This window comes from Strongylocentrotus purpuratus, unplaced genomic scaffold (assembly GCF_000002235.5).
Source record: "Strongylocentrotus purpuratus isolate Spur 01 unplaced genomic scaffold, Spur_5.0 spur5_scaffold_9, whole genome shotgun sequence".
In the NCBI taxonomy this organism is placed as follows: domain Eukaryota; kingdom Metazoa; phylum Echinodermata; class Echinoidea; order Camarodonta; family Strongylocentrotidae; genus Strongylocentrotus; species Strongylocentrotus purpuratus.
In genome coordinates, this window is record NW_022145615.1 from 15,639,707 (window position 1) to 15,654,557 (window position 14,851).

General features: G+C 39.4%; 1 protein-coding gene across 1 annotated transcript; it reads right to left on the minus strand.

The window, feature by feature from the left end:
* Window positions 1–1,952: 1,952 nt before the first annotated feature.
* On the minus strand, window positions 1,953–13,206 carry LOC115920726. The gene is made up of 4 exons (XM_030977246.1): window positions 12,952–13,206; window positions 6,327–6,713; window positions 5,577–5,888; window positions 1,953–4,908 (listed from the first exon to the last, which is right to left on the minus strand). The coding sequence occupies exons 1-4, from the start codon at window positions 13,096–13,098 to the stop codon at window positions 4,360–4,362; spliced, it is 1,395 nt and encodes a 464-aa protein (XP_030833106.1). The 5' UTR covers window positions 13,099–13,206; the 3' UTR covers window positions 1,953–4,359.
* Between the last annotated feature and the right edge of the window lie 1,645 nt (window positions 13,207–14,851).

The window sequence follows — 14,851 nt, forward strand, 5'->3', positions numbered from 1 at the left end:
CTATTATTTAGCAGAATGAAGGTTCTTCCTGTCCAAGAACTAATATCACTTAATACTTGTATATTTATGTTTTATTTCCACACTGGTAATCTTCCACACATTTTTCAAAACATGTTTATTAGAAATTCATCCGTTCATTCACATAACACAAGGCAAAAAATGTTATTACACAAACCCCCTGTACGTACAACCCATGCACTGAAATCATTTAGAAATGTGGGAATAATAAGCAAATGGAATGATTTAAACGAGTTAAACTTTGTCTAAGTTTAAAGTTTTGTGCAAAGGGGAACTATTTATCAATTTGTAAAACTGGGTAGGACTATATTAAAAGTTTTAATCTCACATTTCGCATTTTTCATGTGTTTCCTCTTCTTCCTTTTTATTTTTAAATATGCTACTCTCTTCTTCTTCTCTCTCTCTCTTATTATATGTTTTAAACTACATTGCATTGCGCGTGTGTGTGTGTGTGTGTGCGTGCGCGTGCGTGCTCTCACCTCAGCATTCTTGTGGGGTTTTATGTGCGCTTCACATACCCCTTGTGAGGCATTTTTTTACTTTGTGGGGTATTTTTTCAGGACCCCACAGAGTAAAGTCTTTCAAATGACTGTATATTCGGTGTCCTATGCCCTGCGGGGCATTAGAAGTGGTACCCCATAAATGACTTTTTGTGAGCGTGTGCTAAAACTTGCACACTTTTTTATAGTAACATCGTAAGCACACCGCCGGGTTGTTATCGCCAGGTTGTACATACCCCACTAGTAGGGGACCACAAGGTATATCTGGAACGCACAGAAATACCCCACAATCAGGTGCCCCACAAAGGCCCTGATGTGAGAATGTGTGTGTGTGTGTGTGTGTGTGTGTGTGTGAGTGAGTATGGCTGAGTGTGTTTGCAAGATATTTGTAATTGTTTTGTAATACGTATGAATATACATGTATCTCTTTTTTGTTTTGCTTGTTATAGCATATTTTTATTATACAGTATGTATTTAATTCTATGTTAATGGGCCCCATTTACAAGCTCTGCTTCTCCGTCGGGGTTCATAGCCTGTCATCATATTATAAGTATTGTTCCAGTACAAGGCAGTGTCATAAATTGTTTTTAATGATTGGCTGAATACATTGAAATTGAATTGAATTATGAATAGAGAGAATATGTGGCGAACGTTCAGTGAGGTTAGGTGAACGTAGAGCCCCCCCCCCCCCCCACTCAGTGTTATTTAGGGTACGCCGTATCAGGACAATTACCCCCTGGGCAATCACCCCCCGGAAAATTACCCCCGGAAAACTACCCCCCAAGGACAATTACCCCCTGGAAAATTACCCCCCGGAGAATTACCCCCCGAGGACAATTACCCCCCATGGACAATTACCCCCCGGAAAATTACCCCCCGGAGAATTACCCCCCGAGGACAATTACCCCCCAAGGACAATTACCCCCCGGAAATTTACCCCCCGGAAAACTACCCCCCGAGGACAACTACCCCCGAGGACAATTACCCCCCGAGGACAAGTACCCCCCGGAAAACTACCCCCCGAGGACAACTACCCCCCAGGACAATTACCCCCCGAGGACAACTACCCCCCGAGGACAACTACCCCCGAGGACAACTACCCCCCAGGACAATTACCCCCCATGGACAACTACCCCCGAGGACAATTACCCCCCGAGGACAACTACCCCCCGAAAACTACCCCCCGAGGACAACTACCCCCCCCCCCGAGGACAATTACCCCCCCTCGAAACACCATTACCTCCGAGGACAATCACACCCAGGGAATTTGCAACACTGTGACGTATAATGCGAGCTCCGCTTCAAATTGCTATTTAGAGAAAATGTCATGAACTTTCATTTTCTTAGTTATTTATGACGGCATAGATTTGTTTCGTACAGGGGTTGTGTATAAACATATTTGCAATAATTATATTTAATTATATTTTGGGTGAATGTATGTGGAAAATTTGTTAAGGAAGAATACAGATTTTTTTAAAGTTTTCTAGCACAGGGCAAATAGGCGGGGAGCTCACAAGACACGTCACGGAGTTGCATATTTGTGTTTGCACCTTCAACAAATCATAATTTTCTAATTTTTAATTGGTGAAACTTTTTCAAACTCTAGGCCATATGAAAGATAGAAACATCCACTACCTCCATCTCAGAAAAGGTTAAAGCAGGCATTTTTACTTTATTTTCCCCCTGAAACGTGGTCATGGTAATTCTATGAACCATATGAAATTGACAAGCTTTTGTTCTTAACGAGTTTAACAGAGATTAAAAATCGAAGGGACGCTTAAGCATTAGTGACGATGTTCGCTTCTCGCCAGCTTTGTTTGACGTTATTCAGTGTGGCCTCCAAGTCTCCTAAAACTTTGACTTTTCATGAATTCTGGAAGCAAAGGAATATGTCTACTTAGACTGTGCTTAAAATTTATTTTTTGTTTAGCTGTTTATGGTTCTCTAGTGTACGAGTTAATGTGGTGAAAATCCTATTCTTGTTTTGTCATCATTCTTTATATAAAAGAAAAGGTATTGAACTTAAAATGTTGCGGAGGTAAATTGACATACAAGATGCAATATTTTAACTATTTACATTCTCTATCACAAGTGAATAACTTTAATAGCATTTCAAACAGTGTTTCAATTTTCAGTTTTATTTTCACTTCCAACAGAACTATCAATATAAACAATTATGACAAGAAATCAATTACATAAATCATTTTGAAAATCATTAATTAAATTACAAAAGAATGTATACATGTGCTGTAAGTGATGTTTCGTTTGTTTAAAAGTAAAAAACTGTGAAAATGGAGGGATCTACTGAGAAGCGGGATTTGTAGAATGTGGATCCCTCAAAAGACGGTAGTAATAAACATATGGAATAAATACATATACATTTGGAGACAAAACAGATTAATCTGAAATTGTGAAATGAGAACTTATGAATTATAAATTCATAATTTAAAAATGTATAACAACATGCTTTTCCTACGTCTGGGTGAACATGATCCAACAGAGACATAGGACGAAGACTGACATTATATGAAAGGTCACAAACGCAATCTGTGGGGGGGGGGGAGTAAAACACGAGTTGACTACGCGAAGATTTAATATGTTTTATAAGATTGTAAAAGAAACGAGTTCGCTTTTCGCTTAAAAGAATGGAGTGATGGGGCAAGTTTAGTACAAATACGTGAAAAGTTCCAAAATTTGAGACCGGCATAGATAAATGTATTTAGAAGAGGTAAATGAAAGTCACCACAATGTAATTTTTTTGTAGGGGGGTGGGGGGAGGAACACATCATGAATAAAATTGAGAGCATGTCATTACTGTTAGTTTACAAAAACTGGCCTAACTGGAAGAGATAGAGGTCATTAATTATTAACATGCTATTTTCAAAGAATATAGGATTTGTAAGGGAACGCGACTGAGAGTTGCGATTAATACGAAGAGCTTTTTCTGCAACGATAAAACTTCTGTCCAGCAAATTTTGGCGCGTATTGCCCAAAACCATATTTGAAGAGGATAAACATGATAAATATTAATGATACATTAACACAAATAAAACACCTTCCTGCTGTCTTGAAGGAAGCCAAAGGAGGAGACTTATCAAAGTCATGTACTAAAAACAGAGTTCTGACATCCCAAAGTAAAACTCAGAGGCAAAGATCATCACAATCATGCTTATCATATAAACATGAAACAGTAAAAAAAGAGAATTAAAAAAAAACTAGAAACTTTTATCCTGAAAACAATCAAATGCATAAAAAAAGAAGATATCAAATGATATCATTCTGTATTCAACAATGTATATACGTAACACATCTCTTAATGTAAAACAAAAAATCCCATATAATGTAATGCCAAGTAAATGGGAGGTCCTGCATGTTAAAACAATTCACCTGGACTGATCAAAAACTGTACAATAGCATAGGTGACTGATCGTTAGTGAAGATTATGGGACACGCCCCTTAAAAAATCTACAATGTCTCTCCCATGGTAATTAGTAACGAGCCTGATGAGCCGGAGATTGGTATCTTGGTACACTCTCCTACGTGCGGGAGGCGCCATTCCAGCTTGCGCTTGCCCGATGCTAATCATGCTTATCATATAAACATGAAACAGTAAAAAAGAGAATTAAAAAAAATAGAAACTTTTATCCTGAAAACGATCAAATGCATACAAAAAGAAGATATCAAATGATATCATTCTGTATTCAACAATGTATATACGCATCTCTTAATGTAAAACAAAACATCCCATATAATGTAATGCCAAGTAAATGGGAGGTCCTGCATGTTAAAACAATTCAACTGGACTGATCAAAAACTGTACAATAGCATAGGTGACTGATCGTTAGTGAAGATTATGGGACACGCCCCTCAAAAAATCTACAATGTCTCTCCCATGGTAATTAGTAACGAGCCTGATGAGCCGGAGATTGGTATCTTGGTACACTCTCCTACGTGCGGGAGGCGCCATTCCAGCTTGCGCTTGTCCGATCGTTACTTCGTTCATGGCATGTTCCCGTTTTAGGCAGGTCAAAAACTGCCAAAACGAGGGGTGGTCGGCACCGACGCCGATCTGGAACCTTCGGTGCCAGCCCTCCACATGATTGTTCGTGCGAAATTCCCCCTGCAGTGTCGCATTGAACATGTTCCACATTATGGGCGGGAACCTCGCTGCCTGGCGACCATGTCCCGCGGCTCTTTGAGGTCGACCCACATAAGTATCCTCAAAATAATTGAGGACAGGTTGCAGCTCTGCCCTTGCAATGCCTGCCAAGGCTTCAAACGCCTCCACGGTGTCTTCCACTGGCACAAATGCAATCGCTCCTATCATTCTCGCCTGTGTCCGGATCTCCTCATCCTCGTTGTAGAGCACCTGCAGCCCTTCTTGCTTGATCTAAAAATAATAATATAAAACTCATAACAGTACATGTACCAGCCCTTTCACACTTCAGAAATATTGTTTGTTGTCTACCCATTGAGCAAAATGCATAGATATTGGTAACTGTTCATTTAGTGTGGGGGAGGGGGGAGGAACAAACCGCTGTCCCCTATTTTTTCGCCCGAATCCGCCAGGGCTGCCCGAAATTTTCTCCCTTGCCTGACTATACGCAATGAGCGTTTCCTATAGGAGAAAATAACATGCTTGTATCCTACTCAGCTTCCTTGTGGCCTACCAATTTTCAGTATAACTATCGATTATATTCCCCCCTCCCCCTCCCCTGGCGATTAGAGGTCCGTGTTTTTTCCAGGTCAGTTTTAGGCACAATCGAAAAGAGATATAGCCCCTAGCCCCCTACCCTCTAATCATCATATAAAGTTTTTGTTACTGGGCTTGAAAGGATGATTAAAAGAAAAAATATTTATTAGAGTCCTCCCCCCCCCCCCCTCTCTCCTCAGCATTTATCATGGCTTGCAAGTCCACTTACTCAAATTTCAAACTCTACCTAATATTTGTATCACTATTTTTTTTTTTTTTAGCCATGAGCCTTGAATGTACTATTTGATCAATAAATGGCGGGTAAAAAAAAGGGATCAACTGTCAATATATAAATATAACCATACCCGTTCATGTATCCTCTGACAGAGATGAAAAAGACATCCTTGAACGTGAGCATTTGGAAATGCCTGGGAAAATGCGTTCTTCGCTGCAAATTCGTAGTCGATCATGATTCTGGTTGGGTAGAACGCCCTTCCCTCCTGTAGTGCTGCTAGTACCCTTGCATATGACGCCTGGTCCTTATTTAGCATGAGGCAATAAACCAAAGGCACCACATGTCCCTCATATGTGGCGTGGATTGTCCACAACTGGAAGAAGATGGTCGGCACTACCTTGAACGTGCCATCAGCGAACCAACTTTCAGACGTTGACAGCAACTAGTAGCAAAACAGAATGAATACATTTGCATCGAATATTATATATTTCAAACAAACAAACTGTTTCACTTGCAAAATTGTATGTATTATTTCCAAGCTATTTTATTTACTTACTTACTGTTTTTTAATTATCATAGCATGATAATTAAAAAACATAATCGAAATAGGAGATCATGTCGTATCAGAACAATACCCCCTCAGGGGAATTGTTCTAGAACCGATCCTGTACTTTGTCGAGAATAATAACCAATTTTAATTTAATTTCAATTTCAATTTTATAGGAAGTATTTGGATATCTTTATGATGACCTCACAATTTCAATTCATTCTAATGAATCCTGAAATCTTTTTTACTCAATACGTATGCTTTTGCAGCACTTCCTAAAATTGCGGAACCGTAGAAGGCCAAATGGCAATGAACCCCAACACTTGTTCTTACCTGAAGGTTCCTTTCCGTAGTAAACACTAAAATCCGGCGAGGGTCGTTTCTTCCAGAGTCGTGATAAAGGAAAAGCTCTCCACCCAGCGTCAATCGTTGATCTACAGGGATTTCCAGATCTTCCACAGTCATGGGAATGGGGAGGGCGTTTGGGTTCTCTTGGCGCTGTCTCCGGATATTCCTCCTCATGTTGTTTAGTGATGGTAGCGCTGCCCGCCCTTCCTCTGTTACCTCGCATAGTGTCGCCATAAGCACCTGTTGTGGTCTTTCATTGGACTCAGTGGCCCTTCTCTTCGTTGCTGCTTTAACCTTCGTAGCATTGCTTCTACCATGGTTAGGCGGATGGTTATGCTCCGTTCTATCGCGGAATTGGTTATCACCCATGACCTATTAGAGAAAAAGAAAAAGAGAGAGAGAGAGGAAGTGTGGGGAGAGAGAGAGAGAGAGAGATTGAGAGAGATAAAACATTATTCCCATATATATAGGCTATTAATCATCCACTAATTATTAGGCATTATGGATGGTAGACGAAATGGGCATTTAGAAAACTAGGAATCAGACAAAATGAATAATAGACCAAATGGTAATAGATTAATTGGGGATTAGACCGAATGACTGTCGTCCTAGATGGCCGCTAGATCTAACGATAAGTAGACGAAACTATTATGGGACAAAGTGGATAGTAGACTGGCTGGTTGTTAACCAAACGGCAATTCACCCTAAATAGCTACATGTACGTTGATCTCAACACAACGAATTAAGTTTCCTAAAAAGCAACTCCTTGTGATTTTTTTGTTAACGGGGAGTCCAACATTGATAGTTAACTTCTCAAGACTAAACCTGAAAAATTAGTGAAGCGTGTTGAACAAAGTTTGAATTTTTGAAAGTTAGAATCACTTTCATCCCGTAGATACAAACTTAATTGTTTATTTGATTGTTTTGTGTTTGTTTTGGGTTTTTTCCCCTTTGTCACTATGATTTGATTTTGTAGTTAAATTTCTGTAAATATGTTCATTTATTATAACTTTCATATTTGTTTGTGAATTATATTTTCATTGTTTTAAATTTTATTCGAATTTTATGTAATCACTGCCTCGCTGAAAAAACAGCTTTTGCTGAATGCGGGCACAAGTTGTATTTGTTTTTAACCATGAATAAATAATAATAAAAAAAAAAATATAGGTAGGGCTCTTCGAATTAGCCGAATCGGTATTTTCTGTATAAAGTAGCGGCAGACAACTTTATAATATAATAATATAATAAATTTAATTTATATAGCGCTAAATACAAATGTCTCTAAGCGCTTTACAAATATATTATTACCCCGGTCATTGGATTCAGTGCTTACCCGCACACAATGTGTGCACAATCTCCACTCCCTGGGGAGCATTCCAGCCAGGCGTTACATGACGCTCAAAAACTGTTTGACCAACAATGACGGTCGCATCCTACCGGGTACCCATTTAACACCTGGGTGGAGAGTAGCAAGTGCAGGTTAATATCTTGCCAAAGGATATTAGTGCCGTGTCGGGATTCGAACCCTCGACCTTCGCATCTCCAAGTCAAGCGCCTTAAACCACTCGACCACGACACTCCCTTTCCCGTTTGTTCCTACACACAAACAATTATTTCTAGAGAACCTGTAATAATATACTCTCCATATTATATTTTAAGTAGTGCCCCAAGGGTGAAGGCGCTTGGGAGAAGAAAAAAAAATCTTCATATTTGTGTACAAGACAAACGAAGGGTTATTTGTCACTACGGCACAATCCAATGAGAGAATTGCCAATTTGAGATTTGCATGGATGTATATAGTGATCTCATATATCAAACATTCATTATTTTCTTATCATTGGTCCGATTTATTCCAAACTTTTGCCATTCTGTTTCTCTGATGTATCTGCTTTCATTCCTTAAAAGCAATGGAATTGTTACAAGGGTTGGATTTCCTTTGAACCGTAAAGATACTATGTCCCTTTTGCAGCAAACATCTAATGCTGTCGAACTTTGTAGGAATTATGAATATGTCATGTATGTCCTATCTGTGAAATATAAACGTTAGCAGTGTCCTAATATTCAAATTATGCAAGGAAACCCGTTTACTTGCTAGACTTCACCGTCAGACACTATTGAGTGACTGACTGGCCTTTTTTCTTCTTTGGTAATAACATATATAAAATGAGCTGTAAAGGGTACATAAGCATTTGCCTACATCAATAACCCACTTCTTGTAATGGCCAAATTAAACTGATTGAATCACTGCGCAGCTTAAAACGTACGACCATTCGGTACAATGGTCTGAAAATCAGACTGTTACTTACTGGCTCTATAGCTCTTAAGTCGATTCGACAACTAATATTTGTTATTTTCCCACTTAAAGACATTTTCAAACCCCCGTTTTTTAGGAGAGTTCTAAATTAGTATTATCTTTCAAATGCCGTTGGAACTTAACCTTTTCATTTTTTGGCCTGCAAATGGGAATAGTACCTTTAACAGGATTGTATCTGTGCTTTTACAGAAATATTTGTGTGGAAACCAGAAGTAGCCAGTCATACTTAATCAAGCAGGTAAATGAGAGGAATGGGTCGGTGAAAGTTTAAATGAATTCCGATTAAAGATAAGATTTTATTTTGTTTAAGTTGCAAACTCCCCTCCCTTCTACTCTGTACTAAAAATCAGAAATCTTTATTTTCCTTAGACAAAATTTTCAGTTATACATGCACCCTAAATATACTATTTCAAATGTGTTTTCCTATCCAATCCTTGTATGGAAGAAATCTATTCCGTCATCAACAACGAAGAGAATTAAGTTGATTACATTTTCTGAGCAAATTGGAGAGGAGTGCGGATACGCCACAATGTTATCGATAATGTAATGTCATTATTATTACTGAAAATATTATTAATGACAATTTTATTATTTTCCTTCTTAAAGCGTCTGGTAGACGCCGTAATAGAAAATGAGGAAAATAAAAGAAAATAATTGATTACATTTTTGTTTCCTACTTCATAACTGGAAGGGGTTGAGCTCTAAATCTTTCAGAGTATTGTTCAAAAATTGTATTGCATATCACAAGCCATCTGCAGAAAAAATCTCATCGAGATTTTGAGGGCTTGCAAATGTGTGATACTATCTTTAAAGACAAAATTTGGAAAATTAGCTACATTAATGCCTTTGCTTAATTGTAGTGAGACTGTCAAATTGATGATTTGTCAGCTCTGAATGCGAACACCATGCACACCCATCGATGACCTCCTGTTACCCTGCTTAACATCCGTTAGTTCATGGATGACTGATCACAAGTTAAAGAACAAAATAATCACAATTCTAACTTCAGGTCAGCGAAAATGAACAAAAAATAACATTAACAACAAAAACAAATCTTAATATCTCTATTTCATTTAATATTGACAGAAATTAAACTTGGTATATCTTGTCAGTTACTTTTATCATATTGGACCTATATGTCATGTTTGACTGTGCACAAATTAAAGACAAAATAACCATGTTTATTCCTAAAATGTATGTCATTGCTTCCTTTATTGTAGAACAATGTTTTTCAGAAGGTCGTTGACCTCCATCCATTACTTCATAATAATATTAATAATGGTGGCTTCTTATATAGCGGACATGTCTGTCACGTTGTGACGCTCCTGGCGCTGCCCCGATTATTACCCTTGCTTTAGCAAGGCGGCCACTGCGGCGCTCTAGCATTTCAACGAATTAATTCCTACCAGGTACTCATTTACATCACCTTTGAAATGTGGCTATTCCTCTCTTGTTTGTGTGTTTGTGTGATTGTATGTTTTTCCCTTAATAAACATGCTGGCTCGGAGTGTAACCTCACTAGTCATAAGGACCGCGATTTATTACGTGGAACTTCCGATACGTGAAGAACCGCTATTCATAAAACGGAAAGAGGGCCGCTATTCACAAAAGCGTGAGGACTGTTATTCTTGAGGACCGCTATTCATAAAGTGAGATAAGGGTCGCTATTCATAATTCACATCTAGGGGTCATTACTCTTAAGGACCGCTATTCATAATACGAAATCGGGGTCGCTATTCATAAACAAATTGATGTCCTTTATTGTTTAATATGACATTGCATTTTTTGTATTCTATCTTTAATTTGTGCTCACTCAAGCATAACCTAATAAATACGATGTGGGGGAAAGTAACTGACTAGCTTGCCGTCTTTAGTTTCTTTCAACAACAAGAAGTAAAGAAATACCTTTATGACTTAATAATTTTTTTCCTCTGTTTGTGCTCAGTCAACCATGAAATGATGGAAACATCGTCACTGAAAAGTAGGGTGGCAACGCATATTACGGAAAATGTTTGCGTTTTAGGCCGGTCTCCAAATTTTAAGTAATATTTTAATGTGGTTATTTGTTTAATCTTGTGCTCAGCTATAACCGTTAAGTAATTGATTACGATCTCAGTAGATCATTAATAAGCTTACGGTTCCTCTATGAACTGAAGCAACGACACTAATTTCATGAAGTTTAAACTGTGATTCTTATTTTATCCCCTTTACCTTGTGCTTATGGTAGGCAATGCCAGCCCACCCCCTCCCCTCCTCTGAAAATACCACTGCAAGGAGGTCCGAGTGTGATGTTTGCATATAGTGCGGAAAATCATCAATTTGGCTGTCCTTAGCTACAGCAATGACATTGATCTTGCGAATCATTTATTTTTCGGTCTTTAAAGGGACTTGGTAACATTGTTTATATGAGAGAAAATGGTGCTAAGGCAGTGACTTCATTGCTAGATGTACAATTAAAGATAATCTGAAAGTTTGAGTGAAAACGGACCATTATTAATGATAACCATTGGGAAAAACTGATCTCACTGATCGATTCCTTAATTCTCCCAACTATATTATCACAATTTAATTACATTTCAGGTGAAAGTACATCGTCTTGTGACGATTGCAACAAACTGGCTCTTCATAACATTCCAGACATTTTAGTGTTGAAAGATTTTAAAAAGCCTGTCTTATGTCTTATTTTCATGGAAAAACGGTTTGGAAAATTCAAAAATGGTTGGGAGAATTTACTGTTAATCACTGTTAAAGGGTGTTACTCAGTGTCCGCTTCAAAGAAAACCGTGCATTTATTTGTGGTTTAAGAATTTTCTCAGGATTTTTTGCCTGTAAGTACAGTAAAAGGAATATAATAAGTAAGATTTCATACAAAAATTACACCGTTTTTTAATCAACCTTCAACAATGTTACCGAATCACTTTTTGAGTTCTTAATACGGCCGGGGGGGGGGGGGGGTGATTATGCCCCCTTAAGATCGCTGCCGTGAAACGGCCGATCTCCGCGAAAATTTGCACGCATGTCAAGTGAAGTGTATTATACAATACTATGATAATTTTTGAAAAATTCACTTATTTGCATATTTATGGTAATTTATGCAAATAAGGTCATAAATCACATTTTACCCATAAATCATATATTATTCATATTTAAGCATCTGATTTTCAAAAACATTCTTTTAAAGATGCGCAAGACTCGAAAGAAAAAGGTCAGCGAGCGTCGGGGCGCCATCCATATGCGTTCCCGAACAATTAGAAAATCGTGGAGGGGGGGGGGGCATAATGCCCAGGGGCGGATCCAGGAATTTCTTCCCGGGTGCGTATATGGGGGGCACACGGGGGGGGGGGGTAAGAGAACATATAAATATTTTTGTTTTAGTCCCCCAAAACGCAACGACTCAGCCAGCCGCTGAATAAACGGGGGGGGGGGGGGGGGGGGGGGGTAAGCGGAGATAACTTTTTTTTGGGTCCCATAAAAATTGCTGAATAAGCGGGGGGGGGGGGTGGTAAGCGGACCCCACTTTTTTTTGGTCCCATAAAAATCGCAGAAAAAGCGGGGGGGGGGGGGTTTGGTAAGCGGACACTTTTTTTTTTGGTCACGAAAATTGTAAATTTGACATTTTGTTTCGTTGGAGTCAACTTTTTAGGTCAGGCATTTGTATATATATATATATATATATATTTTTTTTTTAAATTTATATTTTTTTTTATTACAAACAATTATTGAATTTTGGGGCCCGTGGGGCACGTCCCTGTTTTTCAGTACATTTTGGCGAATTTAGGGCTGATTTTAACATATTTTTGAGCGGCCGGGGGGGGGGGGGGACGTGCCCCCTCTGCCACCCCGGCCTTATTAGGGTTAAGGTGTGTTGAGTCAATTATGACTCAATGGCGACCTCTGATTTTTATGGAAACGTTACGTAAGAAAAACGGACACAGTTGTGTCTCGGTGAATTCGTTTAAACGTTTGCAGTTAAGAATTTATAAGGAGCTGTTTAGGGGAACAACCCTTTTGAGCCGACTGTCCATTAATTATATTGACCAAAGAGATCACTGGTCCTAGGAAGCCGTGCGTCTAAAGTTTTAACTTAAATTTATGCTATGCTAGTGTCCATTTAAAAAAAATTGAAATTATTATATGAATTGTTAGGCTCTGTTCAACCTTAATCATTTTCATATTGGTAATATATTAGACAATGGGCTGTGGCGTAGAACCAATAGGCTCTGGGACTTATGTATTGTAATAAACGGTTGGTACAAGTCATTCACTCCACAATATGTTGGTACGTTTGATGCTTACCTTAATTTTTGCTCTGCATTGTCGTGTGTTCCTTCGTAGCTCACATTCAAAGCCCTCGTACCCATCTGCCAAATCTTTTTGCTTGACGTACATGTATCCTCCCAGGAGGAGCTTTCGCCCACCCCTCTCGCTCTGTATCCATTCCATCTTTGTGAAGTTTGACTTAATATGCCACGAGTATTGAATCAAATTCAATTGCCAGAAGACGCATGTATCAAATCGAATTCAATTGCCAGAAGACGCATGTATCAAATCGAATTCAATTGCCAGAAGACGCATGTATCAAATCAAAGTACGGAATTTACATTTCTTAGAAATTTAACAATACATTGCGCGCAGATGAGTACGCGTTACAGCTAGTCTCCCCCAAAATGGCCCAACAAAGAAATTAGGATGTAAGATTTCATTATTTATGCATCCTCTGTAACTTTTCTAATCAGCTGATAGTATATTTGTCTTTGTATGCATAATAGGCCCTCATCCACGATCTATTCCAAACTAAAGGTTCTCTTCATGTTTATAAATGTAATGTAATATATATATTTATATATATATATATATTTCTGTTGTCATGGTGAACTCAAATATGTTTTCTTGTACTGTAATTTATTTTGAAATAAAAATTGCCTTCAAGTTAAATATATGGTATGTACGGTGCCATATTAAAAGAAAATAAGTGTGTCTTGTCCTTTTTTTTCTTGCTCGTTCACTAAATCAAGAAACAAATGTGCCCATACGTGTGTACATAGCTCTTGACGAATGCCAGAGTGATGCAAAATAAATAGTTTGTGAAGAATTTAAGATTGGGCGAAACTTTTCATTTCTTAAGAGGGCACTGTGTCTAACAAAAATTTGAAATAACGCTGCTCAAGAGAAATCCTTCGTAGAAAACAGCAACCACAGTGGTGTTGCATACATTATAGTTAAAGAAAAATGTGTAGTAATGAGAGGAACATCACGCGCAAGTATTTGAACGAATGTGGGTTCATGCACGGGATTTTATGGGCTCGTAGCCTTCACAACATCTCTCAATGTGTCAAATCGTCTTTTGCTATTGAATCCTGATTGTCTTCGGGGGGGGGGGGGTAGTTGTCCTCAGGCGTAGTTATCCATGGGGGCGGGTAATTGTCCTCGGGGGGTAATTCCTCAGGGGGTAGTTTTCCGGGGGGTAATTGTCCTCGGGGGGTTGTTTTCCGGGGGGTAATTGTCCTTGGGGGGTAATTGTCCTCGGGGGGTAATTGTCCTCGGGGGTAGTTGTCCTCGGGGGGTAGTTTTCCGGGGGGTAATTGTCCTTGGGGGGGTAATTGTCCTCGGGGGGTAATTGTCCTCGGGGGGTAATTGTCCTCGGGGGTAGTTGTCCTCGGGGGGTAGTTTTCCGGGGGGTAAATTTCCGGGGGGTAATTGTCCTTGGGGGGTAATTGTCCTCGGGGGGTAATTCTCCGGGGGGTAAATTTCCGGGGGGTAATTGTCCTTAGGGGGTTATTGTCCTCAGGGGGTAATTCTCCGGGGGGTAATTTTCCGGGGGGTAATTGTCCTTGGGGGGTAGTTTTCCGGGGGGTAATTTTCCGGGGGGTGATTGCCCAGGGGGTAATTGTCCTAGAACCAGGGTACGCATATGCGTGTTCCAACCGACCCCCCGGTCCGGTTTGTAAAGTCAATACGGCTCGCCCTTTTTCTTTTGTATACGAGCCTTTTTCAGCACCCCCCCCCCCCCCCCCCCCCCCCCCCACTTTTCAGCAAAAGTCCGGTGTGTAAAGTCAATACGGGTCGACCTTTTTCTTTTGTTACGAAAAGGACATTTTGGCAACACGCATGGGGTCCGTCCGTTCTCGGAGTGGGGGGGGGGGGGGCGGGACGTAGAGTGAGGTCACAGGCCTTTAGTAAATTTAAACATCTACTT

What these genes read in the sequence shown, in the direction of transcription:
- LOC115920726 (XM_030977246.1), bottom strand. Translation starts at nt 13,098, where the DNA reads ATGGAATGGATACAGAGCGAGAGGGGTGGGCGAAAGCTCCTCCTGGGA. An exon ending in AATGCAGAGCAAAAATTAAG is followed by an intron (nt 6,714 to 12,951) that starts GTAAGCATCAAA and finishes TTTCTCTAATAG; the next exon opens with GTCATGGGTGATAACCAATT. An exon ending in CTACGGAAAGGAACCTTCAG is followed by an intron (nt 5,889 to 6,326) that starts GTAAGAACAAGT and finishes TTTTGCTACTAG; the next exon opens with TTGCTGTCAACGTCTGAAAG.